Raw genomic sequence first — 23020 nt, 5'->3', positions numbered from 1 at the left:
TATGCCCACCAAGTCTCCACAGAGAGCACCTATACCCACCAAGTCTCCACAGAGAGCACCTATGCCCACCAAGTCTCCACAGAGAGCACCTATACCCGCCAAGTCTCCACAGAGAGCACCTATTCCCACCAAGTCTCCACAGAGTGCACCTATGCCCACCAAGTCTCCACAGAGAGCACCTATGCCCACCAAGTCTCCACAGAGAGCACCTATACCCGCCAAGTCTCCACAGAGAGCACCTATGCCCACCAAGTCTCCACAGAGAGCACCTATGCCCGCCAAGTCTCCACAGAGAGCACCTATGCCCACCAAGTCTCCACAGAGAGCACCTATGCCCACCAATTCTCCACAGAGAGCACCTATGCCCGCCAAGTCTCCACAGAGAGCACCTATGCCCGCCAAGTCTCCACAGAGAGCACCTATGCCCGCCAAGTCTCCACAGAGAGCACCTATGCCTGCCAAGTCTCCACAGAGAGCACCTATGCCCGCCAAGTCTCCACAGAGAGCACCTATGCCTGCCAAGTCTCCACAGAGAGCCTATGCCCGCCAAGTCTCCACAGAGAGCACCTATGCCTGCCAAGTCTCCACAGAGAGCCTATGCCCGCCAAGTCTCCACAGAGAGCACCTATGCCCACCAAGTCTCCACAGAGAGCACCTATGCCCGCCAAGTCTCCACAGAGAGCACCTATACCTGCCAAGTCTCCACAGAGAGCACCTATGCCCGTCAAGTCTCCACAGAGAGCACCTATGCCTGCCAAGTCTCCACAGAGAGTACCTATTCCCACCAAGTCTCCACAGAGAGTACCTATACCTGCCAAGTAGGGCTGCAACAAACGATTATTTTGATAATCGATTAATCTAACGATTATTGGACCGATTAATCGACTAATCGTCGATTATATTGACGACTAATCAGTAAGTTTGGAATGATTATTCAGCCTTTTCAATAAGTTAAAACATTGAGTTATACATATTATAATCTTAAAAAAAAAAAAAAAAAAAATCACTTCAGCTTTTGAAATGGTGTTTTAATGAACTTTAATGAACTTCCAACTAAACAGGTCAACAAAAATAAATCAGTTGCATTGCAGACAAGAATATGTTTGAATGTAAATATCTCTTGGCAGCAGTATTAAGAGCTTTATTTCTAAAACCAAGTGTTCAGTTAGTTTAATGAAAAGCAGTAAGTAACTCGTGTCCTTTCTGCACTGGCTTTTTTGGATTTTCAAATAAGTGCTGAATTAAAATGAAGGAAGGTCAGCATATCAACATGTTCACGTGACAAGCTTGCTCTTTTTTGTGAGCAAATGTTTCCTGCAGCTGAGAAGATCCGTTCTGCTGGAGTGGATGTTGCAGGAATTGAAAGAAAAGATCTTTTTTGCAAAGAAAAAAACATTTTATTTTAACTCTCTTAGTGATTAAACTGTTGTTTAGTCATCATCTTTACTGGGTGTTTAGTTTGAAATCTAGAAGCAATTCACACTAAGGTAACAGTTTAATTTGTAAACATTAATGTATTTACTAACATGAACTAACTAATATGAGCAGCACATTTGTAACATTATTAATTTTTGTTAACATTTTTGTTCATGTTAGTTCATTGTGTTTATATTAATGTAATAGCTAACGTATTTACCTAATAGTGTTACAATAATAAAAACTGCCCTGACTCCTAAGCTCGATCAAGCTTTATTCTATGCAAAATAAATAATCACATTACTGTATTTATATTATAATTTTTAATATTATCACTTTTATTAATGGTAGTATTGCATTCTCTAATAAAGAGATTTACAACTAGTTAGTTAGCTTCACCTGGAGATTGAACACTCACCTCTCACCGGCTCCTTTTGATCCGGGATGCTTTCTCTTAAGTGCTCCAACATATGTTGTGCTCCCGTGAAACGCAAGCTCAGCCTTGCATGTAATGCACATGACAGCATTTTTAGTTGGCAGTTTTGTGAAACTTTCCCACACCTTACTGGTCCGAACTCGTTTACACTCCGCCATAATTCGCCGTTTATTTACTGTCTATGTAATTCGCGCTGTTTTTTCTTCTACCGCAAAAGCATTTAACGGCTGCATTACACTCTAGCGCTACAGCGTCGTAGCGGTCAAAATGCGATATTGCAGGCCCATACATTGGTCACGTGAGATCAAACGACTACTCGACAACAAAGATATTTGTCGACAATTTTTTATTGTCGACGTTGTCGACAATGTCGACTAATCGTTGCAGCCCTACTGCCAAGTCTCCACAGAGAGCACCTATGCCTGCCAAGTCTCCACAGAGAGCACCTATGCCTGCCAAGTCTCCACAGAGAGCACCTATGCCCACCAAGTCTCCACAGAGAGCACCTATACCTGCCAAGTCTCCACAGAGAGCACCTATGCCTGCCAAGTCTCCACAGAGAGTACCTATGCCTGCCTCAAAGGTGCTCACATATTCCCCACATGGAGAACTCATCCCAGACAAGGTCCCAGATAGGCAAAAACTAAAGATCCCTGAGCCACTGCGACGGGAGCCTCTGGAGCAGAAGCCTCAAGCCTATTCTCTTCAGGGAGCAACTGAAGCAGCAGTGCCTGCCAGATCTCCACAGCAGCTTTGCCTGCAGCACTCCTTAAACCTGCCCAGCATTACAAGGTTGTCTGTTCCTTCAACAGGAAAATGTAGGCGTGTCAGCTACCTCCAGAATAAATCTCTGTTCCCTAATTCTATCAGAAATTCAGAACATTGGCTCCAGAAGCAGACTCCGATCCAACTCCAGTTCCACCTTATTCAGAACTCATATTCCTCTAGACCATCCCCTCATACATCTCCATACCCTATCCACGAGTACCATCTTACAAGCCGTTTCTCCCAGAACACTCCAAACTTATTGGACAGCTTGGGGTTCCTTCAAAAACTTCCACAGAGCTCACAACATGTTTTTTCCTGAGTTTTCCCTCCTCTCAATATCCTCCTTCATCACATACCTCCATTACACCAGTTCAATTAAACCAGGATCAATCTAAGTCTACCTCAGCGGAATTCATTTCTTTCTTAAGCTCATCCACGGCCAACAGTGCCCCAACATTTCAAATCCTCAGATATTCCTCCTCATCAAAGGTTTACAAAAAACCAATCCCCCACGTCCAGACTCTAGACAACCTTTAACCATCAACATTCTTAGCATCTGCCTAACCACTCTCCGCTCAGGTCTTTTTTCTCCCAACAAAACAAGAACCCTAGACGCCATGTTCAACTTGGCTTTCTTTGGTTTCCTCAGAGTCTCAGAATTTACCACCAACTCAAACTTCAACCCATTTAGATCGATTGCTCCTGTCTGCCTCGCTGTGACTGCTGCTGCTGTGAGTTTGTTTGCTGCGTCTAAGCCTCGTATTAGCTTCGTATTTCTTTCTGTTTTGAACCATCATTTATTATAAATTCTAGTTGTTTATACTACTAAATACAGCTTACTCAACATCTCAGATTAACCTGACATTGCTAGCTTCCGTTATTGTCAGCACAACACGCTAACTCGCTAGCCTTTTAACGCACCACCCGTGCGCTCAGTTATTTTATTTTTCTCTCGCGCGCCCACGCCTTTGAGTTCATAAAAGCCCAGGTGAGTAAGAATCAGTCAACAAACACGGTGAGTAATGTCTTCTCCTGTTATTGTCACCTGCACTTCATGTCACATGTTTACCATAGCCTTCTCTGTCGGCAATATAGGATTTATATGTGATAAATGCAAGGAGACAGTCAGGCTGACGGAGAAGATTTCAGAACTAGAGACACGCATCCAAACTTTAATCGAGAATAGTAAGAAGAGTGCTAGAGCTTTAGATACTATTTTGGATGCGCCTAGCCTAGTGAACTCTTTACATGAGTCGGTTCCGGCTGAAGTAGAGCCCGTGCAGCAGGGCAGATGGGTGACAGTGAGAGATCGGTCTAGTCGCGGATCAAAAAAACACTTTTCCGTTCCGATAACAAATCGATTTGCCCCGCTCAGTGAAACACCCACTGAGAATTATTCTGATTGTGCCCTAGTTATTGGCGATTCTATTACACGGAACGTGAAAATAGAGACACCAGCCACCATAGTCACATGTTTGCCGGGAGCCAGAGCGCCTGACATCAAAGCAAATTTGAAAGTGCTGGCTAACGCTAAACGTAAATTCTCTAAGATTATTATTCACGTCGGCACTAATGATGTTCGACTCCGCCAGTCGGAGATCACCAAAATTAATATTAAAGAGGTGTGTGAACTTGCAAGTACGATGTCAAGCACTGTAATTTGCTCTGGCCCCCTTCCTGTTCGCCGGAGTGATGAGATAGTTAGTAGATTGTGTTCACTCAATGGCTGGGTGGTGTCCACGAAATAATATAGAATTCATAGACAATTGGAAAAGTTTTTGGGGCAAACCTGACCTGTTGAAAAGAGATGGTATTCATCCCTCCTGGGATGGTGCTGCTCTTCTCTCTAGTAATTTGGCTCATAGTCTTAGAGATAAAACATGACAATCTGGGCCTCAGGTCAGGAAGCAGACAGACTGGCTTAACCGACCGTCTGCTAGCGGCCTCACGTCACCAAGGTCAGATAAATCCCATCACATAGAGCCTCTTTCACCTAGATATCATCATATAGAGACTGTGTCTGTTCCCCGAACTTGGAAATCCAAAAAACGTTCAAACCCATATAAGGTTAAAAATTTAATTGATGTTCAACAAATAAAAAACAGATATAATACAAATGAGCAAATGATAAAGCTTGGGTTGCTGAATATTCGATCTCTTACTTCAAAAGCGCTAATAGTTAATGATATGATTACAGATTATAACCTAGATGTGCTGTGTTTGACAGAAACCTGGCTAAAACCAAACGATTACATTGCTTTAAATGAGTCAACCCCACAAGATTACGGTTATAAACATGAACCTCGTCTGAAACGCAAAGGAGGTGGTGTTGCTGTAATTTATAGTAATATTTTCAAAACCACTAAGAAATCTAGTTGTAAATATAATTATTTTGAAGTGTTGGTGCTTAATGTAAAAATATCTAGTGTAAACGATAAATCACGTTTGAAAATTCTGCTGGCTACTGTATACAGGCCACCAGGGTACCATACAGACTTTATCAAAGAATTTGCGGACTTTCTATCAGAATTAGTATTGGCTGCAGATAAAGTACTAATTGTTGGTGACTTTAATATACACATAGATAATGAAAAAGATGCATTGGGATTGGCATTTAAAGACATTATAAACTCAATTGGAGTTAGACAACACGTGTCAGGACCGACTCACTGTCGTAATCATACTCTAGATCTAATACTATCACATGGAATAGATGTTGATGCCGTTGAAATACTGCAACAGAGCGATGACATCTCAGATCACTATCTAGTCTCGTGTAAATTACACTTAGCCAAGGCTGCAAAGCCGACTCCGTGTTATAAATATGTTAGACCGATCACTTCTGCCACTAAAGATTGCTTTATCAATAATCTTCCTAATCAGTTTCATCATCTCAGCATCCCGGATAGCTTAGAAGAACTTGATATTGCAACAGAAACTTTTAACTCTCTCTTTTCCAGCACTTTAGACACAGTTGCTCCGCTGCGCTTAAAGAAGATTAAAGAACATAGTCCAACGCCGTGGCACAACGAGCACACTCAGGCCCTTAAGAGAGCAGCCAGAAAAATGGAGCGCAACTGGAAGAAAACAAAACTAGAGGTGTTTCGGATTTCATGGAAGGAGAGCTCGATTGCTTACAGAGAGGCTTTAAAAGCTGCTAGATCTGCTTATTTTTCAACCCTATTAGAAGAAAATAAACATAATCCTAGGTATTTATTTGAAACAGTGGCTAAACTAACGAAAAAGAAAGCTTCAAGCCCAGAAGTTTCCAAGCAACACAGCAGTAATGACTTTATGAACTTCTTCACTTATAAGATCGATAATATCAGGGACAAAATTATAACTATGCAACCGTCTAATACAGTATCGCATCAGGAAGTGCATTGTAGTCTCCCTGAGGGAAAATTTGATTCATTCATTGCTATAGGAGAGGAAGAATTTTGCAAACTCGTCAAATCATCTAAATCGACAACGTGCATGTTAGACCCTATACCGACTAAGCTGCTGAAAGAGATGCTTCCAGATGTCATAGATCCTCTTCTTAATATCATTAATTCATCTTTGTCTCTAGGATACGTACCAAAAACCTTTAAGCTAGCTATGATTAAACCGCTTGTTAAAAAACAGCAACTTGATCCTACAAAACTAGTCAATTACAGGCCGATCTCGAATCTGCCTTTTCTGTCAAAGATATTAGAAAAAGCAGTATCCTCACAACTGTGTTCCTCTCTTGAAAGAAATGATATCTGCGAGGATTTTCAGTCCGGATTTAGACCGTACCATAGTACCGAGACAGCTCTCGTTAGAGTCACAAATTATTTGCTCTTATCATCCGATCGTGGTTGTATCTCTCTATTAGTATTACTTGATCTTAGTGCTGCATTTGACACCATTGACCACAACATCCTTTTAAATAGACTCGAACATTATGTTGGCATTAGTGGAATTGCACTAGCATGGTTTAAATCATACTTATCTGACCGTTATCAGTTTGTAGCAGTAAATGAAGAGATGTCTTATCAATCACAAGTTCAGTATGGCGTACCACAAGGCTCAGTACTAGGACCGCTGCTGTTCACTCTGTATATGCTACCATTAGGAGATATCATTAGGAAACATGGAATTAGCTTTCACTGTTATGCCGACGATACTCAGCTGTATATTTCTTCAAAACCTAACGAAACCTACCAATTCACAAAATTAACGGAATGCATAGCTGATATAAAAAATTGGAAGACTTGTAATTTCCTACTACTAAATTCAGAAAAAACAGAGATTCTAATTATTGGACAAAAAACTTCCACACGTAATAACCTAGAGTACTGTCTAACACTTGATGGCTGCTCTGTTAAGTCTTCGTCGTCGGTTAGGAACCTGGGTGTGCTCTTTGATACCAATCTTTCATTTGAAAATCATGTGTCTAGTATCTGTAAAACCGCTTTCTTCCATCTTAAAAATATATCTAAATTACGTCATATGCTCTCAATGAATAATGCAGAACAATTAGTTCATGCGTTTATGACCTCAAGGCTAGATTATTGTAATGCTCTACTGGGTGGTTGCCCTGCACGCTTAATAAACAAACTACAGCTAGTTCAAAACGCAGCAGCTCGAGTTCTTACTAGAACCAGGAAGTATGACCATATTAGCCCCGTTCTGTCAACACTGTATTGGCTGCCTATTAAACATTGTATACATTTTAAAATATTGCTGATCACTTACAAAGCACTAAATGGTTTAGCTCCGCAGTACTTGAGCGAGCTCTTAACGCATTATAGTCCTTCACGTCTACTGCAATCTCAAAACTCCAGCCAGTTAATAATACCTAGAATATCAAAATCGACTGCTGGCGGTAGATCCTTTTCCTACTTAGTACCAAAACTTTGGAACAGTCTTCCTAACATTGTCCGGGAAGCAGACACACTCTGTCAGTTCAAATCTAGACTAAAAACACATCTCTTCGGCCTAGCATACACATAACACATTATAGACTTCTATAATTAGGCTGCATAGTTTAGAACAGCCGGGACCGGGAACACTTCCCGTAAATCCTGATGTACTTGGTACATCATAAGAAGGATGGCGTCTACGCTAATATTAGTCTCTCTGTCTATCCCGAGGTTTACCGCTGTCCACCGGAACCAGGCCGTATCCAGATCTGATGAAGGACCAGCGCCAGGACACGACGACGACGCCGCTGACCCGAAGTGTCAACCAGTCTCTCCTCCTCTCCACTCCGACTTCAACCAACCGGAACTGGACAAATACTCTGATTCATTCTGAACTTCATACACTGTTCACTCATTGGCCAGAGGAGAACTGGCCCCCGACTGAGCCTGGGTTCTCCCAAGGTTTTTTTTCTCCATTCTGTCACCTGATGGAGTTTTGGTTCCTTGCCGCTGTTGCCTTGCCTTCTGGCTTGCTTAGTTGGGGACATTTAATATTCAACAATATTATAGATCTGCCTTAAAGGTGGACGATGATGAAATAGTTTTTTGTATTATTTTCATGTTATCACTGTGAAGCTGCTCTTGATACAATCTGTATTGTAAAAAGCGCTATATAAATAAAGGTGACTTGACTTGACATCTATCCATCCTACATTCTCCGACCTTCAAATAATAAACCATGACACCATACGCTTCAACATCAAACAAAGCAAAACCGATCAATTGAAACCTGGCCATTCGATTTTCATTTTCAATTTGCCAAACCCTATCCAACCATACCAGTCCTTAAACTTTTTTCTTCACCAGAGGAAATCCCAAATCACCTCTTCTCTCAATCCTCTCTTCATTGATGATAAAAACCTCCCTGCCTCCAGACATTGGTTTCAAAAGAACCTCAAATCCATCCTCAACAGTTCCGGCATCCCAACCAAACATTTCTCTTCACATTCTTTCCGAATAGGTGCAGCCACCACAGCAGCACAAAGGGGCCTTTCCGATCACCAAATCAAAATGCTGGGTCGATGGTCGTCCCAAGCCTTCGAAACATACGTTCGTTCAGATCTGCATAACATTAGACAAGCACAACAAACACTAGCATCCTTCTGAGTCCGGACCGCCTCTCCCTACTATCGCATCTCCCCGCTTACCTAGCCCCGCAGGGCGTGTATTCATCTGGATGCAGTGAGAGCTCTCCCCTTTCAGATGTGCGTGACATACCACTCCTGGAGTGGGGTCTCCCATCTGAATCGCCATGTGGGCTCCCCATGCTGGTGGCCCGTTTGCCTTTAGGGACGAGGACCTCCTCCCCTGTTCGTGACATCTGGAGGCCCTATGTTCTCTAACTCCATAGGGCTCCATGTCATGGATGTGGCAGGGCGTTCTCCAACCTCGTACACAAACTCCAGTCCCAAGACACTCCCGCAGGAGTAATTTCTGAAAGTCACTGCCGCAGCAGTGCAGCGGTGAGATGTACCCCAGGCAATTTCCACAAGCCCATGTCGTTTCACTCCAACGAACGCAGGCACACTCTTTCAAACACAGCTCCCGCCGGAGCTCCACTCATAGCCCCACATGGTGGGCATAGTAGGGAGACGCAGTCCAGCCAGAGTTACCACAGGAGCTCCGTTAAACATCACTGCCGCAGCAGCGTCCATCCATGCTCCATACAGCTTTAAATTTCCACTCTTTTGGGGGGTAACATGCTTTAAGCTCTTAGGCATCCTGTATTTCCCAAGTTCTTAATTAATTGATCATGTTATTCTAACTTGCTGTCCCAAATTTTTATTCAACACTTTTGGGGGGTATATCAGAGCTCGAGTTGAAGCTGCTTCATCGAGCCCCTCTCCAGTGGACAGCAAGCCAAATAAGTTTAACCTAATATCTTAAAGATTTTATGGGCAAACAAACTCGTTAAACAGGATTTGTTTAAAGGTCAGAACTTGTTCTCTACACTACACTCACAGACGTACAAACTCTCATACGCACACATTCACAAAAAAAATACAATGGATTGACCACCTCGTATGGTGTGTATTTTGCAGCTCATCCTTTCCGAGCATATAGTGAAGTTTCTTTGAGTCATTTAGAGTACAGAATGAAAAATTCAGTGGAAAAAATATTCCCCTTGTAATGGTATTTGGGACAGACAAGAAAGTGTTTGCATCTTCTGTCTATCTGATTCAAATCAGTCTGCTAATTTAGTGGTAGGATTCTTTTTATATATATATATATATATATATATATATATATAAAATATATATATATATATATATATACATATATATATATTGTTCTCCATTTATCAAACTTCCATGTCTCTTATATAGTAATTATATATTACTATGTACCAATTTACAAATGCTCGGACAAACTCGGTCTCTCTTGCGCACAGACACACTCGGTCTCTCTGCGCCCACTGTCGCTCGCGCGCAAACAGACTTGAGATTAAGATGAATAAATACAATAGAATGTAATTCATAATATAGGCTAATATAATATAATGATAGTCATGTTAAGATGAAATAAAACTTAAGGCCGCACAGAGAAAGTGCTTTTTGCGTACGCGTGGTTTGTTGTTCCATATTTTTTTGTTGTTGTTGTAAATTTAGAATACATTTTAGCATGAAATTTTTGTGTGAATCGTAATTTGTTTTTGAAAATGTTCATATGCAGATTTCATGTGCAATGTGCGTACACATGCTTAGTCAATGAGACCCAATGAGTTGTGCTAAAAATAGCAGTTCTCATTGCAAAGTCAATATTAATTAAGCGTGAAGCCATGCAATAGTTAGATGTTTTGTGCGGTTTAACAACACTCGCAATTAATTTCCCGACCAGAGTAGGTGTGTTGCAAGTTATGGAGATATTTTATATATTCTAGTGCTCCAAACATGAGCCAGCACCTTGTATGCGCACATATTTCATCATGTCTTTTCTAATGAAATATATATATGTGCAAATAAGGATGCTGATACAGCAATACAACAATGTAGACCGAAAATTGAAGAGTGGACAAAAAAAGTAACCTGTAAAGTAAATGTGTCATTTGTTCAGAGATTTTAGTGCTTGTTACAGGTCTGTGTTATCGGTTGTTGTGTCCCCTCTTCCCACCCTCTACACTCCCACAGCTTTTAATGCTAATTTTTGAAGTCTTTTTTACTTATTTTATAAATCCGAGGTGTTTCGTGTCACTTTAAATCTAAATCTGGCCCTATACTCATGAATACAAGTGAAGTGAGTCTTGAAGACAATGGTTGGACCGTTTAGTTTGATAGGACAACAAAGTAAATGGTAAATAGTACTTGAAATTTTAGTGCTATTTTATATTATTCCACAAAACAAACCTAAAAATGCATATAACAAATATCCCTCCATGTTGAAGGAGGGATGAGGTCATTGCGTAACATGCTACTGGCATGTAGGTGTGTCAGAAGGTGTGGAACTAGCCCTTCACTAGCAGGACAGTGGTATCACATGGGCTCAGGTAGAGTTACATCATGAATAATTACACACTCACACCGAGATCAAACTCAGTAAGGCTCATTTCAGCCTTACACAAGTCACACAATGGACATAGCCGTCCTGCCGAACAACAATCACCCAGAGAAGTTTCTGCAGCTGGATGTGGGAATGCTGCCGGCTACACATGGCATGTTCCAGATTGGCGCGGTGTTGTCTCGCCAAAGGCAGTGGCACAACCGGATGTACTCGCAGGTAAACGCTGTTAGCATACAGCAGGTCAACGCTGTTAGCATACACGCTCAAGCTGCTGTAGAAACAGTCTGACTGAGCGATAGTATTTGTTATCGGGAACTCAATTTATTCAGTCTTTACTTACTTATTAAACATAATATAGGCTAACTTAAAATAAAAAAACCTACACTAAGTGTTTAATAAATAAAAAAAATATCTAAGGAGTTGCTGTATTTCTTTTGACTTTAGGTGCTTTTTTCCAGTAGTCTTCAGTTTGGTTGATGTCAGGGCAGTGAGGTAACCACAAACTGTACATACTGTATTCATAAGAGTTGTTCAAATTAAAATCGGTCGGTCAAATTCTGTATTTATTGTCATCATTACCAGGGCTTAAAAATAGAAAATAAATGCAATCTGTTCACTCAGAGCAGAATCAGTATTTTAACGTTTCTGTTCATTCTGTAACATTGTTCTGAAAATGGTTAATAACAGGTTTAGTTTTGCCTATACTTTATACCACAGCTTATATTGAACTCTATACTAAGAGCTTGTGACTGAACCTCGTAACTCCAGCGGATCCTCAAACTGTCGCTAAACCTCATTCAACAGCTCAACCTGCCTCGATCGTGAACTAAGTGCTGCACGCATTTTGAAGACTGTCTCTGCTTGTTTGCAGTGAAAGGGTAAATAATTAAAAAATAATATGTTTTTTTTAAAATATCCTGAATAGTACCGGCTCTATACTAACTTGCAATTTTAGCTGGTTTCAAAACGCACCATGCTGAATATAACCTGCCATGGTGACATGTCCTCAGAAATGGAATTCAAAGTCATCAAATATAAAATAAAAATTACCTTGCCTTTTTGAAAAATATATTTTTAAATACCACCCATATCGGTGCTTATCCACCTCATTTTGCAACACAAAAGAGTCAGACACAACTGAAATGGTTAATGAATGAATGTAAACTGCATGCATTTTGGGGAAGATTATTGTTGTGGTTGTGCTTTGGCTCTTCGTGACTGTGCGGATGAATATGACTAATCCTACTGCTCATGAAACATTCACTAGGCTTACGGGATATAACCAGTGTAGATGGGAAGGACCTTAAGCTGACTAACTGAAGACGTAACTGTAACTTTACCCAGGGAGCACTCAAACCAGAACAAATCAGTGGAGGGAGGAAGGTGAACTTATATTTGTATATTTATATGTGTATATATATATATATATATATATATATATATATATATATATATATATATATATATATATACAAATACATTTTTACAAATATACACAAACTAAATTAATTTCATTCATTAGTGACATTCCAGAAATTCTGATTATAAAACTATATATTTATATACATTTCATGATAATTTTATATATTTTTTTGGTAATAGTTCTTTTTGTATTTTTGTTTTATGTTCTTTTGTAAAAAAAGAAAGAAAAAAAAAGTGAAATTAAAAATGATAATGTTTTTTTTTCTATTTCCAGTTAATAATTTTAGTGCTTCAACTTAAACATTTCAGATCTGATCTGAAATATTGAAACACGAACATCGTTTTCTTGACATTCCTTGAGTTAAGTGGCTAAATATTCTGAATGTTCCTTGCCACTGTCGCCTTTTTCGCCTTTGGCTTGCTTAGTAGGGAACATATAATTTAATATCCAACAATAATATTGATCTCCCTGCACTGACACCATTATATGAGAACTGAACTGGACGAGGACATCACGTTTTTTTCCCCAGAGCGGCTGTACAGATAAATTAACTAAATTAATAACTTTTTTATAACAAAAATGAAACATCACTGAACTTACTTAAGCTCGACTATGATGCCATTTTCTTCTAGAAACAAACTTTGTTGCATTAATTTCCTGTTATCTCTGTAAAGCTGCTTTGAAACACTCTGTATTGTAAAAAGCGCTGTATAAATAACGGTGACTTGACGAGGCGTGAAGAAAGCCACGTACTAACGGCGCCGCACGTAGGGTTAAGAATATGCATGTAAACCCAAACGCCGCTTTGCTGTCTTAAAACAATTTCTGGCAACATGGATCAACATCAGATGTGCATGTAAAAACGTAATCAGTGTCAAGCTGTCATTTTGCCCAGAGTTATTTACGGCATGAATGTCTCTGGCAGCACACAGGTCGCACACAGGTCACACACTCTTGGGGAAGATGCACCAGTTGAATGGGTGCATCTCCCCAGAAAGTATGAGGTCTTGAGTCGTGTTGTCTTTGCTTCTTTATTGCTGTGATATGTGGAGATTTCCTCCGACTGCCGTCATCCATTATGCTCTTCTGACACCGGATGTAATGCAGCTCCTACCTCTCGATCTACTGAGGCACTGGAGCGCCTTCCTTCTTACGGTCTAGGATTTTCATCCACTGGTTCTCTTCCAGCTTCCCAAGCGTCAGCCGGCGATCTGGATTACGGGTTAAGCACTGGAAAATCAGGTCATGGCAAGCTGAAAAGTGTTCGGAGAGAGCAAGCGCAGGTTAGTCTTAGAGGCAGACACACACTAATGTTGAAATATGAAAACGTTTTGTAAACCGTAAACATTTCTGTTGGCTAGATTTCGAGAGGAACTATTTGTGTCGGTGTGTTGTGTTTTCACCTGTGGATATGGCCGGATCCATGTCGATGCATTTACGCAGTATTGCGTCAAAGCTTTCAAAGGGCAAATATCCGTGCATGATTTCAAAGAGCAAAAGCCCCAGTGCCCAGACATTAGCAGGGCCGGCGTGGAATATGTTGTGCCCTATGACCTCAGGTGGGGTGTACGAGCTTCGTCCTGTAAAAGAGACAGACAGTTTTACTGTTGAGCCATTTTGTAATCAATGAGACAATATTACATGATCCGTAAAATAGTGTTGTCAAAAGTACCGACTTTGGTACTAAGTAAATTTAAAAAAATTGACACTTTGGGCGCTGTTGAGCGGAATCATAAACACCTCTGATTAGCCAATGATAAGCGCACGGGAGCGTTTGAGAGCACACGCAAGTGTTTAAAAGTTATTAAGAAAACGGGAACGGGAGCTTTTGAAACCACAAGCAGACGTCTATCAGCAGACCGGTCCTGCTTTCAAACGCTCCCACGTGTCTCTGTGTAAGCGCTCGATGAAGAGCGTCATTGATGTATATTTACTAGGGGTGTAACGGTACGCAAAAATCACGGTTCGGTACGTACCTCGGTTTTAAAGTCACGGTTCGGTTCATTTTCGGTACAGTAAGGGAAAGAAATGCAAAACATTAAACTGCTGGTTGTTTACTATAAACTTTTTTTTAACAATTTGTTTACACTTTTTTAAACACACTTTTTAAATAAAATATAGGCTACTAAATAGAAAATATATAAAATAAAAAAGAATAAGAAATAAAATACTGCTGCAAAGTTCTCCACTAAATAAAATACTCTCAAACCAATATTGGCCATGACGCTAGCTAGCGAGAGGCTGGGCTAAAGCGAGCGTGCCGTGTATGTGATGATCTTTATTTATGCGATATTTATGTCCGAGCCCGACCCGAGTTAAAATCCTATTTTTTTTCTCATACTAATGACACATGTACGTTTGTTTGTGTGGAAAGCCCGCTTTTAACAGAAAGGTATTCGGAAATGTCCACAGATGAGTGCATCAGCGCGCACGGAGCTACAAGCACTCTTAAAGGGATAGTTCACTTTAAAATGAAAATTCTGTCATCATTTACTCACCCTCAAGTTGTTTCAAACCTGTATTAATTTATTTTTTCTGCTGAACACAAAGAAAGATATTTTGAAGAATGTCAGAAACCAAACAGTAGTCTGTACCCATTGACTTCCATAGTAGGAAAAAAAAATACTATGGAAGTCAATGGGTACAGACTACTGTTTGGTTACTGACATTCTTCAAAATATCTTTCTTTGTGTTCAGCAGAAAAAAATAATTAATACAGGTTTGAAACAACTTGAGGGTGAGTAAATGATGACAGAATTTTCATTTTAAAGTGAACTATCCCTTTAACACAGGCGCGTGTGCACGTGTTTCGTTGTCACAGCAACATAAACAAATTTCCGCACACAGGAAGACAGATGTAATGGTACTATTTTACATGTATTTGAATCGTTTATATACTGTCTATGATTTGAATCACAAAAACGATTAATCAGTGCAACGCGGAGACTTCCGACACTTAATATGTTCGTGTGGAAACTCGGAATTGACCTATGTTCCGCACACAAAACTAGCCTAATTTACGTGAATGATTGCCTTCGGTACACATGTGCACCGTACCGAAAGTGCTGTACCGAAACGGTCCGGTACGAATACACGTACCGTTACACCCCTAATATTTACAACATGTTTTTGAAGCGCAGACCATTGTAGCCAATCACAGACATATCCGATGAGCGCGATGCCCAATCAGAGGTGTTTACGATTTCGCTCAACAGCACTCAAAGCGTCACATTTTTTAAATTTGATACCGAAGTCTGTACTTTTGACAACACTACCGTAAGATACCAAACGTGGTAAAAAAACATGCCAACTCACCTTGATATTCGCTGCTGTTAAAGCCTTGAGTGTTGATAAGACGAGCACAGCGGAAGTCGATTAGCTTGAGCTCCAGACTGTGGTGAGACACCAGGAAGTTCCCCGTGTGGATATCTCCATGGAAAACTCCTCGCTCATGGCAGTGTTTGACCGCTTGGACTGCCTGAAGCATTAACCAGCATGCTTGTCTTTCAGTCATGTCATCTGCCATCAAGATGAAATCCTGCAAGCTCCTGCATTCAGGTTTCTCCATGATGAGCACGAAGCCGCTCTCCTCCTCAACCCACTGGTGTAGTTTGATGATGTTGGGGCAAGAGGGAGCTTGTCCCAAACGCAGCATCAGTGCCACTTCTTCGAGCACAGGTCTGGAATGATCAGGCTAGGCAGAAACACAACAGCGGTTAGTTTGCTACGAGTAACTCTTACACATGAAGATTTGAAGGACACAACAGCGGTTAGTTTGCTACGAGTAACTCTTACACATGAAGATTTGAAGGACAATGCTTTAGTCTGTGTATTTCAGCTTTATGTTTGCTACAGCTGTAATCTGCACTTTAATCATCATTAATATGCGTTACGTTTTGCCAACTTACAACATCAAGATAACGGGCCGTTCTGCGTTTGGGGATGCACTTGATGGCAACCTTTATTATGTCACTGAATACGTGGTTTCCCTCATACACCTTGCTGAATTTTCCTGATGTCATCAGACTACCCACTTCAAACAAAGACACGACAGATCCTGAAACACACACACAGAAACAGAACATGAGTCTGCAAGCTCCTTTGATCAATTAAACATGGCAGTGAACGTGAGCCAAAGCGATAGCGACTCACCTTGAGTCAGTTCGATTTCTGGATCTGCAGACTCTTCATCAGGCGTTTCTGGCACACTGAACGGCGGCGACACTGACCCGGCCTGATCGGAGCCGTCTGCCGCTTGCTTGATCTCGGAGGAACTTTCTATCACGGGTGACGACTCGAGATCCGGACAGGCCTGGTCTGACACACACACAGGCTCAGGCTGATCTGGATCCGGCTGAGCGGAGTCGTGGAAGAGGAGCTTCACGGCCTCACGGGCCCTGATGAAGAAGCCAGGACGCACCGCTTTACTCTTCCTTCCTTTAGCAGCTGTTTCTAAAAAGAAGAACAATAAAGAGAAAACTATTAGAAACATCGCTGACCAGATTCAAATGTGAGCAACGACCAATTAAAAATGAACTTACAACACATATCATTGTCTGGTTGTTAAGCAGTTACTAGGGCTGCACGATTAATCAAAATGAAACCGCTCATGATTTGGCAAGGGCTGTGATAAATTTATGTGCAGCTTTTCAGTGCAGTACGGCTCTGTGATCGGCAGTAAATGCTCCATCTGAACACCAGAGGGCGTCACACACACATTCCCCGCCGTAGAAGTACGATGACACATCATTCCAAGAAATCCCTATCGCTGTAGCTGAATAAACCAGAGATTGAAACGCTTTGATTGATTAAACATGACCAATAAACCCACGACTGCCTTATTCTGTGTAAGAAGCACATCATCTCACAGAAGGATGAGCTCAACTGTCCTTATGAAGTGAGTTTGGAGGAAAATCATGTTACTAAATGTTGTCTTTTGTTGGACAAGAGGTTCATAAATGCTTCTCATGTTTGAAGTGTGTCGCAGTGCTTTCAGAGTGAGCCGCGTTTACAGAGCCGTACATCAATGACAAGCTGCGCATAACAAACAATCACAGCCTTTGCGATTTCATATTCGCAATAAACAAAATCGGTTTAAGCGTGATTTCGTTTTAATTGTGATTAATCGTGCAGCCCTAACAGTTACTTTAGATTATGTCAAATCAGAACTACAGCAGAAAGTAATTATTAACAGAAAAGAACAGGGCAGAAACAACATGAACCAAAGTAATAATGCCTCACCGTTAGGCAGATCCGAACAGGAGTAATCTGGCACCGGCGGCTCGATCCCGGTGGAGCCCGGCACACACATCGGCAGCGGGAGATCCTCACACACCTGGCCTGGCAGACACACCAGCTGATGATCGGCGCCGTCAGCCGTCGGCCTGATCCTGGAGGGGCCCGGGACAGAGCTCAGCTGCGGTGGTGTAATGTGCTGGACACTGTCCGGGTCGCAGCAGAGGAAGGGCTGCTTCACCACCGCACCCAATCTCCTGCAGAGCGCTCGCACCGCTCTCCTCGCACTGGCTTTAGCAGGCTTTTCTAAAATGTAGAACAATGAATTGCAAACTATTAGAAACATCTCGGACTACAGAAACAAATTTCAACAAATTCCTGACAATATTCAACAATATCTGCCTTACTTCAGGTGGGCGATGACACAATTTTCTTCTAGAAACAAAGTTTGTTGTATTATTTTCATGTTATCACTGTGAAGCTGCTTTGATACAATCTGAATTGTATACAGCGCTATATAAATAAAGGTGACTGATCTGATAAACGGACTCAAGGCATTAGTAGTTAGTTGCAGCTCTACAGGGCTCCAGACTAACACTGGAGAGCAGTTCTACAGACGGAGGCGCCAGCACCTTATTCAGTCGCGCTGGAGGGGTTTGTAATCATAAAGTTAATTTAATCATGCAGTTATTAATAACAGGGCTCGATGGCCCGGGGCCAGTGTGCGCGACGCTCGGGACCGTTGAGGGAACGTCAGTGCTGTAGGGGTGTGTGATATCGTCTATGATATTGTAATTGTTGATTTAGCGATCTGACATTATCAAGTATGTCCATCAATTTACAAATAAACAAACAGAAACACACCCATTTAGAGTGTATGCATTTACAGCGTGATTTAGTCAATTATAATGCATCTAGAATGTCTCACTCATTAACAGTGACTTGCTGCCACCTACTGGCGGGTTTAATTCACATTTGAAGTATCTTTAATTTTTTTTAATAATTTAAAACAACAGTATTTAATGTTTTATGTTTCCAACATTATTAATGAATCTTTAAATGCTCCACACTGATTAACTTTAATAAAGGTTGATCTATAGTTATTAGTTAATTACAATTTCTGTACCTGAAAATCTCCTGTTTAAACCTACTTGGACCTGAAAAGCACTGTTTATTTCATTTATATGTTTGTTCTGTTGTATTTATTTGTGCTATTGGTCGTAATTGGATTATTTGTTCCCATTTTATTACTTAGTCTTACTGTTTAAATTAGTTAATCTAATAGCTTTTGGTGTCATAGCCTTATTAATTATGGTTACATGTATCAAAAATAACAAAAACAATACTAGGCTTATTGTAAAGGCCCATTTTCTTTTCTTTTCTTTTCTTCGTTTTGTTGTTGTTGTGGGGCCAGGCCAGGAGAAAAAATCCTTAGCATTGAGCCCTGAATAATATTACGTTTGTTCATTAAAAATTTGAAAGTAAAGCACTGAGCTTGAATTGAGATGCAGAAAAAAATAGTCTACTAATTAACAAGTAGGCTAATGTGCAAAACCTAATTTATTTGAAAACCTAACAATTCTACCATTGTTCTTCTACAGTATCAAACTGGCCTGACCGACAGCTTCAGTGGATATAAAAGGAGTAATTCAGTCACAATTTGAAGACAAGTGTTTGTTTTTTTACCAAGACTTTGTGACCTATTTCCCCCCATATAAAGAGCTTATGTAGCCCCGCCCCTTTTCAGCACTGCAACTGTTGTCTTTTGTCGTCCGGTTTGTATTTCCACAGTGATTTTACTTATTTATGAATTAACTGACCGTTTTAAAAACTTCCCAGTCTAGTGACATTTGTTAAGACATCTGCTTTAAACATTACAATCCTCATGATAACTTTTGTTAACTCTACAATAAGTAAATCCACTTCACCAGCTAATTAGGCTACTCTTTGACAACAATGCCATAGAAATATACAGAGCGACAGCAAAACCGGAAGTCCAAAGACAATATTCTAAAGATTGCTGCGCTTGTTTCTCTGTCTGGCGCATCAGGTCTATTAGTGAGTAGAAATGACCAATACGTGCTCCTCTGCCATTTCATGTCTTTTAAAAAATAAAAGTGTTCGGTTTCCACAAAGTTTAGTTTTCCTACATCTTTAAACTTGCGTTCATGGCACAATGTTTCTCCTGGTGTCCACGACAGCGCGGTTTGATCTGATATGGTTTATAACAGAAAATTCTGCGCAGAATTTAAAGTCGACATGAACCGGAAGTTACAAACGACTTTTCTCCATTGTTGTTTTTCCAAGTGAAACGGAGTATTTAATAGAGGGCAGGGTTTTACTTTAGCGCTCCTCCTCTCCATCTCTCGCTCATAGCAGACTAGCGGTTTGAGGAGAGTCGCCACGCCCTCGCGCCATAGCACATGACCGGAAGAGAAGAGAAGTCGTTTCGAGGGGGAAGGGAAGGGTAACGTATTTGATTAAAGATTATAAGGGTACATGAATTTAAAAAAAATAATGAAGTGCACAGATAAATCGTTTATAATAAACACTACAACATTAGATATAAAAATACGAATTGTAAAATTTTATTTTATGCCGACTTGAAATGCTTCCCATTAGAGTAGTCTGAAGCCCTGCTCTAATAGCTAGTCTAACAGCTAACTTGTAGTTCACAGAAGCAATATCTATTTTCCATTAAGTTCATATTTCATCAATTTCAATAATCCTTGTCAAAATGAGGCCAACGGCCAAACACAAGTCCCCCTGTGGTCAATTTTAGCCCTTAAAACTCATTGATCCCCAAAATGACATATTAAAGTGTTTTTTCGCTTGAAAAAAATTTTCATACCTTAAAATAATGTTACCTAGAATGTAACTCTACACCCTTGCCTCATTTAGTTTACGCGGTTCTATGAATATGCAAATGAGCCCTGCCTCCACTCACTCACACCAGCTTATGCGGAGGCCACACCACAAGATATTCCGGCCGATTTCTCCCCTTCCGACAATCCTAAGTGAAGTCCCGATCATCTTGATGGTTCTACAGATGATCTAATCAGATGTTCCTGAGGTGTGTGAGGTGTGTTAAGACTGAGCCTGCTCGGAAGAACGCCGGAGCCGCCCCGATCACAAAACATATCCAATACTTACAATCAGAAATCCTGATGTGTGGGGGGAACCCCAAGGACAAACGCATACTCTGTTGATTGATAGGTGGAACGAAATGATACCCAATCAGAAAGCTGACAGAAGATTTTTTTCCCCTGTCTATTGTCTGCAATGTTTATTCTATAGTCTAGGGAGATTTTGTGAGATTTCCCATGTTCACAGTCGGGACTATGGATGAAAATCTGTTTGTGTGTGATGTGTTGTCTTCTTCACATTGCGGCACACCACACACTATAGGAGAAAAACTGTTAAATCTAGGATGTATTTGTCTTCATGTTTGTGGTCTCTCACATTTTAAAAAATCATATGAGATTTAAAATAACTTTTGGTGTGGCCCCAGCATTAAGGATCCACACGCTGATCTGATTGGTTACAAGGTAGTTTGTGACGTCGGAAACACCAGCGATTTCAAACCATGTCTTTTCACTGCAGTTTTAAGCAGAAAATACTCAGCAATGCTGTCGACTTATGAACTTACACATGGTTTGTCTTAAAAAGCATATTAAAAATACCACATACACACAACATTAAAATCTTGATTTTCACGACTTTAAATTAGACCTCCAGCAGAAGGAAGAGAGCAAAAGTAACGTTCAAAGATCGCTGTGCGAGATTTAAATAATCACCGTTGTCCCACATCTCACCTGTTGGGCTGAAGGTGCCTTCAGGAGAAGCCGTCGTGTCTCTCTCTGAAGCCCAGGCCGATAGCACGGCAGGCTTTGCCTCATCGGTCCGCTGCGCGATGCCGACCGGGTCCGGTGTTGCACCAAAAACTGTGACCCATCAGATTCTGTGACCCAAGAGGGCGCTGCTGCACATCTTATGCTCGTGCATGGCAGATAATCAAGGACGAAGAAGAGCATCTACGTAAACTGCGCAAGAAAACATTACATCTATGAATGCAAGCCGCTGCTGAAAGCTGTATATTCTCAGGTTTATATTGCTTCATAATGAGAAAGTAACGTTAATCCGCTGTGACAAATTGTGAAATGTGATTTTTTTAAAAAATTCTAATTCCTTCTGACTGAATGCACGAGTTGCATTTGTAATTTACATGTTTATCTGAAAATAAATATCTGAAATGTTTCTAAACATGTATTATTTCTTTCTGATTCAATGCACGAGTTACATTTGTAATTTACATCGGGGCTGTATTGTATTGTACAGAGGTCACAATATATGATAGGCAGCCATCAAAATATGTGACCTCAGTGTAACTGTCTATTAAATGAGTCAAACGTCTAAATACTGTTTTGGGGTTGATATAGCATCCATTCAGACTAATATAGACACATGTTTTATTAATTAGAGTCATCACAGACTCAGTACCACATAGGTCACAATATATGATAGGTCACAAAATATGATAGACAGCTGTCAAAATGTGTGACCTCACTGTAACTGCCTAATAAATGAGTCAAACTTCAAAATACTGTTTTAGGGTTGATATAGCATCCATTCAGACTAATATAGACACGTATTTTATTAATTAGAGTCATCACAGACCCAGTACCACATAGGTCACAATATATGATAGGTCACAAAATATGATAGACAGCTGTCAAAATGTGTGACCTCACTGTAACTGTCTATTAAATGAGTCAAACGTCTAAATACTGTTTTGGGGTTGATATAGCATCCATTCAGACTAATATAGACACGTGTTTTATTAATTAGAGTCATCACAGACTCAGTACCACATAGGTCACAATATATGATAGGTCACAAAATATGATAGACAGCTGTCAAAATGTGTGACCTCACTGTAACTGCCTAATAAATGAGTCAAACTTCAAAATACTGTTTTAGGGTTGATATAGCATCCATTCAGACTAATATAGACACGTGTTTTATTAATTAGAGTCATCACAGACCCAGTACCACATAGGTCACAATATATGATAGGTCACAAAATATGATAGACAGCTGTCAAAATGTGTGACCTCACTGTAACTGCCTAATAAATGAGTCAAACGTCTAAATACTGTTTTGGGGTTGATTTAGCATCCATTCAGACTAATATAGACACGTGTTTTATTAATTAGAGTCATCACAGACTCAGTACCACATAGGTCACAATATATGATAGGTCACAAAATATGATAGACAGCTGTCAAAATGTGT

General features: G+C 40.5%; 2 protein-coding genes across 2 annotated transcripts in view; one reads left to right on the top strand and one right to left on the bottom strand.

Moving 5' to 3' along the window:
• Positions 1-10379: 10379 nt before the first annotated feature.
• minar2 (membrane integral NOTCH2 associated receptor 2) overlaps positions 10380-23020 on the top strand; it is a 30815-nt gene continuing 18174 nt past the window's right edge. Inside the window, exon 1 of the mRNA XM_079600043.1 lies at positions 10380-11283. Within this exon, the coding sequence (XP_079456169.1) occupies positions 11137-11283 (147 nt within the window). The 5' untranslated portion in view covers positions 10380-11136. The remainder of the gene's footprint in view (positions 11284-23020) is intronic.
• LOC306991829 (serine/threonine-protein kinase pim-1-like) lies at positions 12701-21690 on the bottom strand. Its single transcript, XM_079600042.1, has 7 exons — positions 21541-21690; positions 17732-18031; positions 16643-16942; positions 16399-16547; positions 15806-16184; positions 13894-14070; positions 12701-13743 (listed from the first exon to the last, which is right to left on the bottom strand). The coding sequence occupies exons 2-7, from the start codon at positions 17799-17801 to the stop codon at positions 13613-13615; spliced, it is 1206 nt and encodes a 401-aa protein (XP_079456168.1). The 5' UTR covers positions 17802-18031; positions 21541-21690; the 3' UTR covers positions 12701-13612.

The sequence above is a fragment of the Phoxinus phoxinus genome (assembly GCF_949152265.1).
Source record: "Phoxinus phoxinus genome assembly, chromosome: 23".
Taxonomy (NCBI): domain Eukaryota; kingdom Metazoa; phylum Chordata; class Actinopteri; order Cypriniformes; family Leuciscidae; genus Phoxinus; species Phoxinus phoxinus.
This window is presented reverse-complemented; position numbering and strand designations above follow the sequence as displayed.